Raw genomic sequence first — 17,521 nt, 5'->3', positions numbered from 1 at the left:
ACCCACAGGTTCGCCCCTTTCTTCCCCCTTCCCCTTCACTGCAAGTGGGAGACAGATGCGATCTTCAGCCGCCTGCTGAGCTTAGCACTAGAAAGAGCGCATTAAACCACAAAATCAGCACCACACTGATGTTAATGGGCAGGTAGCACCAAAGTTTTGGTACTTTCTGCACTCTCGCAGCAGGTGGCCATTAGTCGTGACAGGTTTCCAGCATACGAGAATTTTTAGCCCAGACATAAAAAGAGAGAAAGGGCGAAAAATGCAGCTCCGTAGAGCCTGATTTTTCAAATTTTCAGGTCTGTTAAATTCCTGCAGGAAATCTGTTCTCCCACTCCTGAGCTCCCCCGCTCCCAAACCGCCAAAGGATTAAAGTTCAGGCCAATGTTACAGGTTGAAATGTTAACTCTGATTGCCGCACCTCAGCCTGAGCCTGGAGCAGTGGGAAGGCATGTGCGTTTTATGAAGCTGGTGCTCATCGATCTCCGCCAGCTTTTGCAACCAGACCTGCAGCCTCACACCAGGGCAAGAACACTGCTCCCAGTGGCTGTGAAGGTGACCGTAGGTAGCCCTGCATATCCTCACGTCAGGATCCATTCAAGCTAGAGCAGGCGACATCTGTAACATCTCCCAGTTCGCCATCCAGTGCTGCCTAAGAGAGGTGACAGATACTCTTTCAGGGACTTCATTGTTTTCTCTCTGACCAAAGAGAAGCAGGAGGAGCATGCACATGGCTTTGCCAGGATCGCATACTTCCCCATGGTGCAGAGTGCCATTGACTGCACGCACGTGACTTTGTAGGCGCCGCATCTAAATGCTGAGAACTACCTCAACCACACAAGTTACCATTCACTGAATGAGCAGTTGGCGTGTGGCCATGCTCAGCATATGATGGTAAATGCCTGGTATACTGGCAGCAGTCATGATGTTTTTATTTTGCGCCAGTCCGCTGGTCCCTCAGTCTTTGAGCCCCCAAGACAAACCAAAGGGTAGCTCATAACTCCATCATCATTATCATCATTGGCAGTCCCTTGAAATCGAGACTTGCTTCCACTCAAAGTGAGTTCTCAGGTGACTGAACAGTCCAATACGGGAATTACAGTCTCTGTCACAGGTGGGACAGAGAAAGGGTGGGTGGGACTGGTTGAAGGAAAGGGTGGGTGGGACTGGTTTTCTGCATTCTCCTTCCACTGCCTGCGGTTGTTTTCTGCATGCTCTCGGCAATGAGACTCGAGGTGCTCAGCGCCCTCCCGGATGCACTTCCTCCACTTAAGGCGGTCTTTGGCCAGGGACTCCCAGGTGTCGGTGGGAATGTCGCATTTTATCAAGGAGGCTTTAAGGGTGTCCTTGAAACGTTTCTTCTGCCCACCTGCGGCTCGCTTGCCGTGTAGGAGTTCCGAGTAGAGCGCTTGCTTTGGGAGTCTTGTGTCAGGCATGCGAACAATGTGGTCCACCCAACGGAGCTGGTCGAGTGTGGTCAGTGCTTTGATGCTGGGGATGTTGGCTTCATAACTCCACTTCACAACCCAACCACACATGGGCAGTATGCATACAATGAGAGAAATCCTGCCACATAGAATCTGATAGAGCAAATCACTGGCATCCTTAAACATCATTTCCGCTGCCTTGACCGCTCAGGAGGAATCCTGCAGTACTCACCAGAGCGCATCATAAGTTTCATCATGGTCTGCTGCTTTCTCCATAACCTTGCCATCATGACGGCACAGCCTGAGCCACTAGGCCTACGACGAGCAGCTGAGGACAAGGAGGAGGAAGTGAAAGAGGAGGAAGCGGAAGGGAGGAGACAAGCCAGACCACCTCTTTCTGCTTCGGCTGTCCATGATCGAGTCATCCGACTGCACTACCAGTGAACCCAACCTCAACAGTAGTCTCACAGCTTACCTTCCCTCTGTTACAGACCATCACTGTGTCCTCTTGACCACAATATTAAAATAAAAAGCAACATTTCAATCCAACTTTCTACTTCAATCACTCCAATATTACATAACCAAGTTAACTAATCACCCCTGTGCATTCCCTTATTGCCTGTCTTCGTGTCCGTTTGCATGTCCTCGTGCTCCTATGAAGTGCTACCTCAGTGGCTGCAGCATGGATGGTGGATGGCTGCTGACCTTCAGTGGGGGAGACTGCAGATGGCTTTGCAAGATGACCTTGCGCATCTCTGGGCCCAGAAGGCCCGGCTGTGGACTGCACCACTCGGGATGCGCGGAAGTAGTCTGGGCTGGCTGGCTGACAGGCAAAGGCACTGGCAGAATGCAAGTGGTGGGAGGATGAATGTTATCATCCTGAGAGAGTACAGCAGGCTCTTGCTCCACAGAGCCACTGCCACTCCCCCGATGCAGCACCTCAGCCATCTGTTCGAGGACATTGCTGGACAGCTGTGACACCAAACCAGCCCCTTTCCACGCTAATAAACACTGTCACAATGGCAGCAGTCAGGGCTTGTGTGGCAGCAAGCTTAGCCTACACGAGAGCAGTCTGAGCTTGCAGGGCAGATGTCTGAGCTTCCACTGCAGCACTTAGATGTTGTGTAGATTCTGCTTGTGCTACAAATCAGCATGATTGTGTCCAGAAGTGAGCTAATATATCTGCCCACTCCTTCCATGCTGGAAATCATGGGCTCCAAGCTCTGTGAAAAGTGCTGTGCAAGGTTACATAAGAACATAAGAAAAAGGAGCAGCAGTAAGCCATTTGACCACGAGCCTGCTCCGCCATTTAATACGATCATGGCTGATCTGATCATGGACTCAGCTCCACTTCCCTGCCCACTCCCCATAACTCTTTACTTCCTTATCGCTCAAAAATCTGTCGATCTCCACCTTTATTATATTCAGTGACCCAGCCTCTACAGCTCTCTGGGGCAGAGAATTCCACAGATTTACAACCCTCTGAGAGAAAAAATTCCTCCTCATCTGTTTTAAATGGGTGGCCCATATTCTGAGACTATGCCCCCTAGTTTTAGTTTCCCCTATGAGTGGAAATATTCTCTCTGTATCCACCTTGTTGAGCTCCTCATCTTATATGTTTCAAAAAGATCACCTCTCATTCTTCTGAACTCCAATGCATATAGGCCCAAACTACTCAACCTATCTTCATAAGTCAACCCCCTCATCTCCGGAATCAACCTAGTTGTCATGTATTCAACTATCATTGTAACCCATGTATAAGCTGACCTAAGTTGTACATCTTGAGAACATTGACCACAAGGGGGTTGAACTTGTGGGAGACACTCCTAACCTGGACTTTCAGGTATAAAAGGGGAAGCTCCACCCACCTTCATCACTTGAGGTCTTGGTAATAAAGGTAACTGGTCACAGAGTGACCTTCTCTCAAGTATGGGCCTCATGTGCATTTAAACTGTATAGGAAGAACCTATCATTGGCGATGAGAAACTGGGATTTAATCCACGCGAGCATGGCCACTAGCAGCACAGAAGAGAGGTACTGTGTTGGCAATGATTGGGACGACTTTATTGAGAGACTATAGCAACGTTTTGTCACTAAGGAATGGTTGGGACAGGATTCGGCCGACAAATACAGGGCTCATCTCCTGACGGTTTGTGGATCCAGGCGTACTCCCTGATGAAGGACCTTCTAGCGCCAGAGAAGCCGGCGGACAAAACGTTCGAAGAGCTCAGTAAGTTGATCGGGGAACCCCTTAAACCGGTGAGCGGCATGCACATGGCGAGACATCGGTTTTTCATGCACCAGCAGCGAGAAGGGCAAAGCGTTTCTGACTTCATGGCAGATCTTCGGCGACTGGCGAGCCTATGTAAGATCAGAGATTTATGCAGAGCAGAGATGCTGCGAGACTTTTTTATTGAGGACATCGGGCATGCTGGGGTTTTCAGGAAACTGATTGAGACCAAAGACTTGACCTTGGAAGCGGCGGCTCTGATAGCCCAGACATTTATCTCAGGGGAGGAAGAGACCAGAATGATGACAAAAATCTTGGCTCAAATGCGGCAAACGACCAGGGAGTCAACATTGTTAACATGGCACACAGTTCTCTAGGCAGACGAGGGCAATCGGACATGCCCCAGCATGTAGTCGAACCCAAAGGGGGATTTCAACAGAGACAATGGCTAGCTGAACGGCGATTCATGCCATCGCAATGGACAATGCAGCCAGTAATGGGGCCATCAACACCTGTTAAAGGTGCGCTTAAGGACAGTTACAGAGACAGTCAGAGATGATTGACTGGTAATGGACCTTTTGTTTCCAACAATGGGCCTCCAGCACATGCTGGAGGTATGGAGGCAAACACCCAGCCAGAGCTTGCAGTTATCAGCAAAATACCTGCAGAAACTGCAACGTCAGCGGTCACTTGGCGCGTAAGTGCAGGAAGCCTGCAGTCAGGTTGATGTACGAGGAGGACGGGCCCGATGTAAGCCCTACGAGGCCAAATGAATACTGGGGGAAATCGCTGGAATCTGAAGTTCAGCGAGTTCATGTGGAGCACATATACAGTTCATACACCAGGACGCCACCGATAATGATGAAAGTGCTCCTCAAAGGCATCCCAGTATTAATGGAGCTAGACACGGGGGCCAGCCAGTCCCTGATGAGTATCAAACAGTTCGAAAGGTTGTGGGTGTCCAAGGCCAGGAGGTCAAAATTATTGCCAATTGACGCACAGCTACGGACATATACAAAGGAGATCATTCCGGTGCTAGGCAGCGCCACAGTAGTCGTGACCCACAAAGATTCGGAGAACAGGTTGCCACACTGGATTGTCCCGGGGGACGGTCCTGCACTACTGGGGAGGAGTTGGCTTGCTGTCATGAACTGGAAATGGGGCGATGTCAATGCAATTTCTTCTGTGGAGCGAGTATCATGCTCACAGGTCCTGGACAAATTTGACTCATTATTTCAACCCAGCATCAGCACTTTCATGGGGGCCAAGGTAGTGATACACATAAACCCGGACGCCAGGCCAGTACACCACAAGGCCAGAGCGGTGCCATATGTGATGCGGGAAAAGATAGAATGCGAATTGGACTGCCTGCTGAGGGAAGGCATCATCTCGCCAGTCAAATTCAGTGACTGGGCGAGCCCGATCGTGCCGGTGCTCAAGGCGGATGGGTCGGTCAGGATATGTGACGATTACAAGGCCACCATCAATTGGGTGTCACTCTAAGACCAGTACCCGCTATCGAGTGTGGAGGACCTCTTTGCGACGCTATCCAGTGGCAAAAAAAATTTTCAAAATTGGACCTGACCTCAGCTTCCATGACCCAGGAGCTGGTGAGTGAGTCGAAGAAGCTGACCACCATCACAACACACAAGGGGCTGAGGAAAACAGATGTCCGTTCGGGATTTGTTCGGCCGCCGCGATCTTTCAGCGAAATATGGAAAGCCTCCTCAAGTCGATTCCAAGGACAGTTGTTTTTCAAGACGACATCCTCATCACGGGTTGCGATACTGAAGAACCCCTCCACAACCTGGAGGAGGTGCTACGCAGACTGGACCGGGTAGGGCTGCGACTGAAAAAGACAAAGTGCGTCTTCTTAGCTCCAGAGGTAGAATTCCTGGGGAGGAGGGTAGCAGCAGACGGGATCAGATCTACTGCGTCCAAAACGGAAGCGATCCAGAGAGCACCCAGACCCTGTGACACAACGGAGCTGCGTTCGTTCCTGGGGCTTCTGAACTATTTTGGTAACTTTCTTCCCAAATTGAACGCGCTGTTAGAGCCGCTACACGTGCTCCTCTGCAAAGGTCGCGATTGGGTCTGGGGGGATAGCCAGGAAAGGGCTTTTGATGGAGCATGAAATTTGTTCTGCTCCAAAAAACTGTTAACGTTATATGACCCGTGTAAGAAACTTGTTTTAACATATGACGCGTCGTCCTATGGGGTCGGGTGTGTGTTGCAGCATGTTAATGCCAAGGGTCAGTTACAGCTGGCAGCTTATGCCTCCAGAAGTCTGTCCCAGGCAGAAAGGGGCTACGGGATGGTAGAAAAGGAAGCGCTAGCATGTGTATATGCAGTAAAAAAAAATGCACCAGTACCTGTTTGGCAGGAAATTTGAGCTGGAGACAGATCACAAACTCCTAACGTCCCTTTTGGCCGACAACAAGGCCATAAATGCGAATGCATCGGCCCACATACAGAGGTGGGCACTCACGTTAGCTGCCTATGACTACACAATTCGGCACAGACCGGGCACTGAAAACTGCGCCGATGCACTCAGCAGGCTCCCACTAGCTACCACTGAGGGAGCAACTGAGCATGATGCTGAGATGGTCATGGCTGTTTAAGCTTTTGAAAGCGAAGGCTCACCTGTGACAGCCCGTCAGATTAAAGTCTGGACAAATAAAGACCCACTACTGTCTTTATTTAAGAAATGTATCCTGAATGGGGACTGGGCAGCCACATATGGGGCATGCCCCGAGGAATTTAAACCGTTTCACAGGCGCAAGGATGAACTCTCGATTCAGGCCGATTGCCTACTGTGGGGAAATCGAGTAGTCATGCCCCAGTTGGGCAGAGAGGTGTTTATCAGAGAACTTCACAATGATCACCCGGACATTGTCATGATGAAAGCAATTGCCAAGTCACACGTTTGGTGGCCAGGGATAGATGCAGACTTGGAACTTTGTGTTCGCAGGTGCAACACATGTGCTCAGCTGGGCAATGCACCCAGGGAAGCCCCCTTTAGCCCCTGGTCCTGGCCCGCCAAGCCATAGTCACGCATCCATGTGGACTACGTAGGTCCTTTCATGGGAAAAATGTTTTTGGTTGTAGTAAATGCCTACCCCAAATTAATCGAGTGTGCCATTTTAAATTCAAGCACGTCCTCTGCCACGGCAGAAAGTCTACGGGCAATGTTCACCACCCATGGTCTACTGGATGTCTTGGTCAGCGACAATGGCCCGTGCTTCACAAGCACTGAATTCCAGGACTTCATGGCAGGCAATGGATTCAACCATGTCAGAACGGCACCGTTCAAGCCGGCCTCAATCAGCCAGGCGGAACGAGCAGTGCAGATAATCAAACAGGGGATGCTCAGAATCCAAAGGGGTTCCCTACAAAGCCGCTTATCACATCTCCTGTTGGCCAATAGATCCCGACCACACTTGCTCACAGGGGTTCCACCCGCAGAGCTGCTAATGAAAAGGACGCTCAAAACCAGGTTATCCCTTATACACCCTACCATGAAAGAAATTGTTGAGAGCAGGCGTCAGTCACATAGAAACATAGAAACATAGAAAATAGGTGCAGGAGTAGGCCATTCGGCCCTTCGAGCCTGCACCGCCATTCAATGAGTTCATGGCTGAACATGCAACTTCAGTACCACATTCCTGCTTTCTCGCCATACCCCTTGATCCCCTTAGTAGTAAGGACTTCATCTAACTCCTTTTTGAATATATTTAGTGAATTGGCCTCAACAACTTTCTGTGGTAGAGAATTCCACAGGTTCACCACTCTCTGGGTGAAGAAGTTTCTCCTCATCTCGGTCCTAAATGGCTTACCCCTTATCCTTAGACTGTGTCCCCTGGTTCTGGACTTCCCCAACATTGGGAACATTCTTCCTGCATCTAACCTGTCTAACCCCGTCAGAATTTTAAACGTTTCTATGAGGTCCCCTCTCATTCTTCTGAACTCCAGTGAATACAAGCCCAGTTGATCCAGTCTTTCTTGATAGGTCAGTCCCGCCATCCCGGGAATCAGTCTGGTGAACCTTGCAGATGACACTAAACTGGGTGGCGGTGTGAGCTGTGAGGAGGATGCTAAGAGGCTGCAGGGTGACTTGGACAGGTTAGGTGAGTGGGCAAATGCATGGCAGATGCAGTATAATGTGGATAAATGTGAGGTTATCCACTTTAAGGGCAAAAACACGAAGGCAGAATATTATCTGAATGGTGGCAGATTAGGAAAAGGGGAGGTGCAACGAGACCTGGGTGTCATGGTTCATCAGTCATTGAAAGTTGGCATGCAGGTACAGCAGGCTGTGAAAAAGGTAAATGGTATGTTGGCCTTCATAGCTAGGGAATTTGAGTATAGGAGCAGGGAGATCTTACTGCAGTTGTACAGGGCCTTGGTGAGGCCTCACCTGGAATATTGTGTTCAGTTTTGTCTCCTAATCTGAGGAATTACGTTCTTGTTATTGAGGGAGTGCAGCGAAGGTTCACCAGATTGATTCCCGGGATGGCTGGACTAACATACGAGGAGAGACTGGATCGACCGAGCCTTTATACACTGGAGTTTAGAAGGATGAGAGGGGATCTCATAGAAACATATAAGATTCTGACCGGACTGGACAGGTTAGATGTGGGTAGAATGTTCCCAATGTTGGGGAGTTCCAGAATCAGGGGACACAGTCTAAGGATAAGGGGTAGGCCATTTCGGACTGAGATGAGGAGAAACTTCTTCACTTAGAGAGTTGTTAACCTGTGGAATTCCCTACTGCAGAGAGCTGATGATGCCAGTTCATTGGATATATTTAAGAGGGAATTAGATATGGCCCTTACGGCTAAAGGGATCAAGGGGTATGGAGAGAAAGCAGGAAAGGGGTATTGAGGGAATAATCAGCCATGATCTTATCGAATGGTGGTGCAGTCTAGAAGGGCCGAATGGCCTACTCCTGCACCTATTTTCTATGTTTCTATGAGCTAGACTTTCCACTTTCAGGCTAAGGCCGAAAAAAATGGGCCTTGTTCCAGTGATGCAGGACCTATCGCCCGTGCTGATCGCCGGCACAAGGCCCATTTTTTTTTTTTGCGATTTTCCACTCGGCCTTAGCCCAGTGTCATTTCTCGGTGATCTCCTGATCGCCCAAAGAAAACGGAAGTGAATGAAAAAAAAAGCTTCCCTCGCAATGCATTACTGCGCATGTGCAGGTTGATTTTTTTTCAGGTTGATGCTTCTTCCTGCATTTTGAGAGGTCAAGGGTCTTCACACATGTTCAGAAGCTCTGGGTGGGTCTGGGAGAGAGAGAGGGAGAGAGAGAGGAGAAAGGAAGCAGGTCAGAAAGTCTTATCCAAATTACAGATAAATTTAAAGAATGGAGGGAGGTGCAGGAAAGAGAAGAGCCAAACCCTTCAGCGAAGAGGCAAATGAGGCCCTCGTAAATGCTGTCAGCTCCAGGTGGGAGGATCTGACACAGGGTGGGCAGGGGAAACCTCCACCCCATGCATATCAAAGGATTTGGTCCGAAATAGCCGACGTAGTCACATCGGCCTCCAATGTAACGCGCACACTAGACCAGTGCCGAGAGTAGTTAAAATTTATATTTATGTATTATTTAATGATCTATTGGGTTACATTTAAACATAACTAAATTTTACGCAACCCAGCATAAAGTTAAATGTTCACTTGTTCACTTGTTCTCATTACTTAACTGTTCCCTTTCCATTCTTTCTGAAATGGTCACTTGTTGTCATCACTGAAATGGTCACTTGTTGGTATGACTGAAATGGTCACTTGTTATCATCACTGAAATGGTCACTTGTTATCATCACTGTAATGGTCACTTGTTGTCATCACTGAAATGGTCACTTGTTGTTATGACTGGAATGGTCACTTGTTATCATCACTGAAATGGTCACTTGTTAGCATAACTGAAATGGTCACTTGTTATCATTACTTAAATGGCCACTTGTTCTGTAAAATGTTCATTTCTTCTTGTAACGTTGTGGGGATTTTGAGGGAAGGGTGGATTGGTGTGGGGGGTTGGAGGGAGGGTGTTGTTCATTAGTTCTTTGTTTGTGAATAAAAAAAAAATTCTACAACTTTTGAACCTTCTCTCTTACTTACATAAGTTTTACAACTTACAGTTCTTCATGCAGATTTGTTTGTTCTGTTTCCCCACGGAATATCATTAAATAACTTCACTATGTAAAAGTTATTTAATAAATAATTCCAATATATGCATAAATAAAGTGATAATAGAAACATAGAAACATAGAAAATAGGTGCAGGAGTAGGCCATTCGGCCCTTCGAGCCTGCACCGCCATTCAATGAGTTCATGGCTGAACATGCAACTTCAGTACCACATTCCTGCTTTCTCGCCATACCCCTTGACCCCCTAGTAGTAAGGACTACATCTAACTCCTTTTTGAATATATTTAGAGAATTGGCCTGAACAACTTCCTGTGGTAGAGAATTCCACAGGTTCACCACTCTCTGGGTGAAGAAGTTTCTCCTCATCTCGGTCCTAAATGGCTTACCCCTTATCCTTAGACTGTGACCCCTGGTTCTGGACTTCCCCAACATTGGGAACATTCTTCCTGCATCTAACCTGTCTAAACCCGTCAGAATTTTAAACGTTTCTATGAGGTCCCCTCTCATTCTTCTGAACTCCAGTGAATACAAGCCCAGTTGATCCAGTCTTTCTTGATAGGTCAGTCCTGCCATCCCGGGAATCAGTCTGGTGAACCTTTGCTGCACTCCCTCAATAGCAAGAATGTCCTTCCTCAAGTTAGGAGACCAAAACTGTACACAATACTCCAGGTGTGGCCTCACCAAGGCCCTGTACAACTATAGTAACACCTCCCTGCCCCGTACTCCAATCCCCTCGCTATGAAGGCCAACATACCATTTGCTTTCTTAACCGCCTGCTGTACCTGCATGCCAACCTTCAATGACTGATGTACCATGACACCCAGGTCTCATTGCACCTCCCCTTTTCCTAATCTGTCACCATTCAGATAATAGTCTTTCTCTCTGTTTTTACCACCAAAGTGGATAACTTCACATTTATCCACATTATACTTCATCTGCCATGCATTTGCCCACTCACTTAACCGATCCAAATCACTTTGCAGCCTCATAGCATCCTCCTCGCAGCTCACACTGCCACCCAACTTAGTGTCATTCGCAAATTTGGAGATACTACATTTAATCCCCTCGTCTAAATCATGAATGTACAATGTAAACAGCTGGGGCCCCAGCACAGAACCTTGCGGTACCCCACTAGTCACTGCCTGCCATTCTGAAAAGTATCCATTTACTCCTACTCTTTGCTTCCTGTTGAAAACCAGTTCTCAATCCATGTCAGCACACTACCCCCAATCCATGTGCTTTAACTTTGCACATTAATCTCTTGTGTGGGACCTTGCCGAAAGCCTTCTGAAAGTCCAAATACACCACAGCAACTGGTTCTCCCTTGTCCACTCTACTGGAAACATCCTCAAAAAATTCCAGAAGATTTGTCAAGCATGATTTCCCTTTCACAAATCCATGCTGACTTGGACCCATCATGTCACCTCTTTCCAAATGCGCTGCTATTACATCCTTAATAATTGATTCCATCATTTTACCCACGACCGATGTCAGGCTGACCGGTCTATAAATCCCTGTTTTCTCTCTCCCTCCTTTTTTAAAAAGTCGGGTTACATTGGCTACCCTCCACTCCATTGGAACTGATCCAGAGTCTATGGAATGTTGGAAAATGACTGTCAATGCATCCGCTATTTCCAAGGCCACCTCCTTAAGTACTCTGGGATGCAGTCCATCAGGCCCTGGGGATTTATCGGCCTTCAATCCTATCAATTTCCCCAACACAATTTCCCGACTAATAAGGATTTCCCTCAGTTCCTCCTTCTTACTAGACCCTCTGACCCCTTTTATATCCGGAAGGTTGTTTGTGTCCTCCTTAGTGAATACCGAACCAAAGTACTTGTTCAATTGGTCTGCCATTTCTTTGTTCCCCGTTATGTCTTCCCCTGATTCTGACTGCAGGGGACCTACGTTTGTCTTTACTAACCTTTTTCTCTTTACATATCGATAGAAACTTTTGCAATCCGTCTTAATGTTCCCTGCAAGTTTCCTCTCGTACTCTATTTTCCCTGCCCTAATCAAACCCTTTGTCCTCCTCTGCTGAGTTCTAAATTTCTCCCAGTCCCCGGGTTCACTGCTATTTCTGGCCAATTTGTATGCCACTTCCTTGGCTTTAATACTTTCCCTGATTTCCCTTGATAGCCACGGTTGAGCCGTCTTCCCTTTTTTATTTTTACGCCAGACAGGGATGTACAATTGTTGTAATACATCAATGCTGTCTCTAAATGTCTGTAATTGCCCATCCACTGTCAACCCCTTAAGTATCATTCGCCAATCTATCCTAGCCAATTCACGCCTCATACCTTCAAAGTTACCCTTCTTTAAGTTCTGGACCATGGTCTCTGAATTAACTGTTTCATTCTCCATCCTAATGTAGAATTCCACCATATTATGGTCACTCTTTCCCAAGGGGCCTCGCACAACAAGATTGCTAATTAATCCTCTCTCATTACACAACACCCAGTCTAAGATGGCCTCCCCCCTAGTTGGTTCCTCGACATATTGGTCTAGAAAACCATCCCTTATGCACTCCAGGAAATCCTCCGCCACTGTATTGCTTCTAGTTTGGTTAGCCCAATCTATATGCATATTAAAGTCACCCATGATAATTGCTGCATGCACCCCTAATTTCCTGTTTGATGCCCTCCCCAACATCACTACTACTGTTTGGAGGTCTGTACACAACTCCCACTAACGTTTTTTGCCCTTTGGTGTTCTGCAGCTCTACCCATATAGATTCCACATCATCCAAGCTAATGTCCTTCCTAACTATTGCATTAATCTCCTCTTTAACCAGCAATGCTACCCCACCTCCTTTTCCTTTTATTCTATCCTTCCTGAATGTTGAATACCCCTGGATGTTGAGTTCCCAGCCCTGACCATCCTGGAGCCACGTCTCTGTAATCCCAACAGATATCATATCTGTTAACATCTATTTGCACAGTTAATTCATCCACCTTATTACGGATACTCCTTGCATTAAGACACAAAGCCTTCAGGGCTTGTTTTTTTTACACCCTTTGTCCTTTTAGAATTATGATGTACCTATTTATATTCCCTGTCCCAAATTTCTGAGTACAATTTGCATCAATTTTACTCTCTAAATAACTCACAACAATTCTCCACCATTCCTCAGAGGCTAAAAGTGCCCATTTCCCTCTCTAAGGCCCTGAAAAAGCAACTATTTGTGAGCACTCTTTTATGCCTTGCATTGGCCCAGCGAAGTGCATGCTAAGTGCTGAAATTTGGGATTGGCCTTGTGTGGGCGATCATTTGTGCGATCATCTCAGCGATCAAAGTGGAAACTTGGGGGCCTATTTTTCCAGCGATATTTTGGGCCTAGTTTCCACTTTTTGCTCATAATGGGCGATAGAGGTCCATTTTGGGCCATAGATGGGCTTTAGATGGGTGATGTGAAGTGGAAAGTCTAGCCCTATGTTTCTATGTTACCCTCAATACTGTGAGCTCTTATCTTATGCAGTAACCTTTTTTGTGGCACCTGATTGAACACCTGACCTCAGTGGGCCTGCGGCGGGCGACGTCGGTGGTAGGTCCTGACCCCGTTGCTGGCTCCATCCTGCTCTGTGAAATGAATTTCACTTGATGGGACTTGTTAAGCCCGCCCAGCATGTTTTCCAGCCAATTAGAGGAAGCGGGTCTGGTGACATAATTTGATAACGCGTCATCAGCCAGTTTTCCTTCAACAAATAAGACACATTTATTTTAACATTTGTGCTCTATAGCATTGAGGTGCTGCAAACACTGACAATGACTGCACAAAAGCACAGGGCTGCACCCAAGCTCTCCCATGAGTAACATCATGCAGGGAGTCCTCTTCCCTTCACATGGGCGGAAGTGAACTCCCCAGGACATTAAGACAGCCTGATTACATGTTGCGGAGGAGGCAAGCAGCGATATGGTCAGAAGGACCTGGGTGCAGTGCCGGAAACCTTTCAATGATCTCAGTGGAACACAAATCATTAGTAAAAGAGCCACACGCAACCTCATCCTGTTGTGCCGCTCATCACATCCCCATCACTCTGCCTTCTCTATCTTACTCCTGCACATACTTACTCACACCAACTTACCTTGCACCTAGAACTAGGGGGCACAGCCTCAAAATACGGGGGAGCCAATTTAAAACCGAGTTGAGAAGGAATTTCTTCTCCCAGAGGGTTGTGAATCTGTGGAATTCTCTGCCCAAGGAAGTAGTTGAGGCTAGCTCATTGAATGTATTCAAGCCACAGATAGATAGATTTTTAACCAATAAGGGAATTAAGGGTTACGGGGAGAGGGCGGGTAAGTGGAGCTGAGTCCACGGCCAGATCAGCCATGATCTTATTGAATGGCGGAGCAGGCTCGAGGGGCTAGATGGCCTACTCCTGTTCCTAATTCTTATGTTCTTATTTCCACTCATCCCTCTCTATCTATATTATCACATCCACACCTCTCTAACCACCCCTCACTCACCCTCATCCTTGTGCAATCATACCAACTAACAACACACAAGAGTAGGCACTTAGGTGTTTTATGCAATGTTCAAGTCAGGTTTATGTTAATGTGGTGTCAATAAGAACATAAGAACATAAGAAATAGGAGCAGGAATAGGCCATTTGGTTCCTCGAGCCTGTTCCGCCATTTAATAAGATCATTGCTGATCTGATCTTGGGCTCAGCTCCACTTCCCTGCTCACTCCTATAACCCTTTACTCCCTTATCATTCAAAAGTATGTCTATCTTCACCTTAAATATATTCAATGAGCCTCCACAGCTCTCTGAGGCAGAGAATTCCACAAATTTACAACCCTCTGAGAGAAGTAATTCCTCCTCATCTCGGTTCTAAATGGATGACTCCTTATTCTTAAACTATGCTCCCAAGTTCTAGATTCCTCCACGAGTGTTAACATCCTCTCTGTATCTACCTTGTCGAGTCCCCTCAGTATCTTATATGTTTCAATAAAATCATCTCTCATTCTTCTAAACTCCAATGGGTATCGGCCCAACCTGCTCAACCTTTCTTCATAAGTCAACTCCTTCAATTCAGGAAATCAACTTTGTGAACCTTCTCTGAACTGCCTCCACTGCAAGTATATCCCTCCTTAAAAAAGGAGACCAAAACTGTATAAAGTGGATAATCTCATGCTTTCCCACATTATACTCCATCTTCCAAATGTTTGCCCATTCACTTAACCTGTCTATATCCCTTTGCAGATTCTTAGTATCCTCCTCACAACTTGCTTTCCCACCCATCTTTGTATCAACAACAAACTTGCTACATTACACTCGGTCCCTTAATTCAAGTCATTAATATAGATTGTAAATAGTTGAGGCCCCAGCACCAATCCCTATGGCACCACACTAATTACCGTTTGCCAACCGGAAAATGACCCATGTCAAACATTAAAACCTTTATTTTCAGCACTTTGCATTCTTGGACAGATTTGTGTGCAAGTTGGGAAGTGACTTAGTGAGATGCAGCGAATGGTGAGACATAATGGTACCCCCCGCAATGCTGATAAGTGTGAAAGGAATAGCTTGGGCATTATCAGGATGCTTTATGATGTTAGTGTGGGGTGGTGCCAATCTCGTGCATCATGTGGCAGCCAGAGTGTACAGCGTCTAATGAACTAAATCTGGCAATGGCGAGGCTATCCCTGGCCTCCTAGGCAGCAATGTGATCGGGTGCTGATGCCCTCTGTCTTATGCAGCAACAGTTGATTGCGGAAAAGGTTTGTATTGTTGTTAGTGCTGCTGGTGTTGGGGTTGATCATGGTGGGATTCTGAGGACCAAGGTGAGAGAGTATAAACAGCACCCATGCTGATGGAATAGAATGGCAGGTGAAGTAGCGATGACAGAAGCGATCCATTAATGATGTGAGAGTTAATGAGGTCAGACTGGATGCAGACTTGTGTAAAGACTTGCAGCACAGTGAATCTGTTGTGAAAATGCAGTGAGGAACAGCTTGTGGCTGAGGGAAGCTATCACTGTAAGGTGGGAGCTTTTACTGTACATTTGAAGCTGTCAACTCAACAGCTGATTCAATGGCCACTGAACTCCAGTCTCAACTTGACAGATATGGTCCATGACCAATGTGAACCCCACGGGTGAACTGTCAGATGCAAAAGGTAAGTTGAAAATCATTTTTAAGTGGCTTTAAACAAGCCAATTGGGCCACTGTGTGCCAGGTCTGCTCAGCGCTGATAGACCCGACATTGGGAAAGGTATGTGGCAGTGAGTTCACAGCAGGATTCCGACCCCATCCCGGTTTGTAAAAGTGGAAAACATCCCAGTAAAATGCCAATTGAATTCAACACAATTAATCAAAGATTAGGGCTTCCTCTCTCACAGTTAACTTTCACAAATTCAATCATTCTGGGATCAGAGGAGATCTCAGGAAAATAAACAGTGCTTAATCAGTCATCACAGCACGAAGAGCAACTATCTGATCTTTCCTAAATTCTGCTAATTTGCGCTTTAGCAGTCTCCTGAGGAAAGCCTATACCACATTTTTCCAAGAGTAAATTTAAAGCTCCATACGATTTTGAAATTCTCTTTCTAAAAATGTAACATTTTATCTTGGGCATTACGTTATAAATATATTCAGTATATTTAACAGTGGATTTTTTTGATATGCAAGGTCTTAACTGACTACTTATTCTCTGTCAACAGACTGGCTGTTGATAGAAGAACAACAACTTCAAGAAAAACGTAAGTTCCAGAGGATTTGATTTGTGGCGGAAGATGTGTGTAGGATTCTTAATGATTACTTTGCATCTGTTTTCACAAAAGAGAGGGGCGATGCAGACTTTGCAATGAGGGAGGAGGAGTGTGAAATATTAGACGATATAAACAGTGAAATATTAAGGGGCTTAGCAGCTTTGAAAGTGGATAAATCCCCAGGCCTGATGAAATGTATCCCAGGCTGTTAAGAAAAGCAAAAGAGGAAATAGCCCATCATTTTTCAATCCTCTTTGGCTACAGGTGTGGTGCCAAAGGACAGGAGGACCGCTAATGTTGTACTTTTGTTTAAAAAGGGAGAAAAGGACAGACCGAGTAATTACAGGCCAGTCAGCCTAACCTCAGTGGTGGTAAAATTATTGGAAAAATTCCTGAGGGACAAGATAAATCTTCATTTGGAAAGATGTGACTTAATCAAGGGCATCAGCATGGATTTGTCAAGGGAAGGTCGTGTCTGACTAACTCGATTAAATTTTTTGAGGAGGTAACCAGGAGGGTCAGTGAGGGCAGTGGGTATGTTGTAGTGCATATAGATTGTAGCAAAGCTTTTGATAAGGTTCCGCATGGCAGACTGGTCACGAAAATAAAAGCCCATGGGATCCAGGGCAAAGTGGCAAGTTGGATCCAAAATTGCCTCAGAAGCAGGAAACAAAGGGCAATGGTTGATGGGTGTTTTTGTGACTGGAAGGCTGTATCCAGTGGGGTTCTGCAGGGCTCATTGCTGGGTCCCTTGCTTTTTGTGGTATATATCAATGACTTGGACTGTTCCCTGAAGGTAGCAGGCCAGGTAGATAAGCTGGTTAAGAAGGTATATGGAATACTTGCCTTTATTAGTCGGGGCATGGAATACAAGAGCAAGGAGGTTATGTTTGAACTGTATAAAACATTGGTTTGGCTGCAGCTGGAATACTCTGTGCAGTTCTGGTCACCACATTACAGGAAAGATGTGATTGCGCTGGAAAGGGTGCAGAGGAGATTTATAAG

At 46.5% G+C, this 17,521-nt stretch overlaps 1 protein-coding gene across 2 annotated transcripts in view; it reads left to right on the top strand.

Annotated features, from left to right (window-relative positions):
- Positions 1 to 17,521, top strand: part of LOC139264029 (uncharacterized) — a 202,853-nt gene that overhangs the window by 36,899 nt on the left and 148,433 nt on the right. For both annotated transcript variants that reach the window (XR_011593281.1, XM_070880132.1), the window contains exon 11: positions 16,469 to 16,507. Coding sequence is in view for 1 of the 2 variants with exons in the window: in XM_070880132.1 (XP_070736233.1) it covers positions 16,469 to 16,507 (39 nt within the window). In the remaining variant the exon portion in view is untranslated. The remainder of the gene's footprint in view (positions 1 to 16,468; positions 16,508 to 17,521) is intronic.

This window comes from Pristiophorus japonicus, chromosome 5 (genome assembly GCF_044704955.1).
Source record: "Pristiophorus japonicus isolate sPriJap1 chromosome 5, sPriJap1.hap1, whole genome shotgun sequence".
NCBI lineage: Eukaryota > Metazoa > Chordata > Chondrichthyes > Pristiophoridae > Pristiophorus > Pristiophorus japonicus.
Note: the sequence above shows the minus strand (reverse complement) of the source record. Positions and strands in the feature narration are given on the sequence as shown.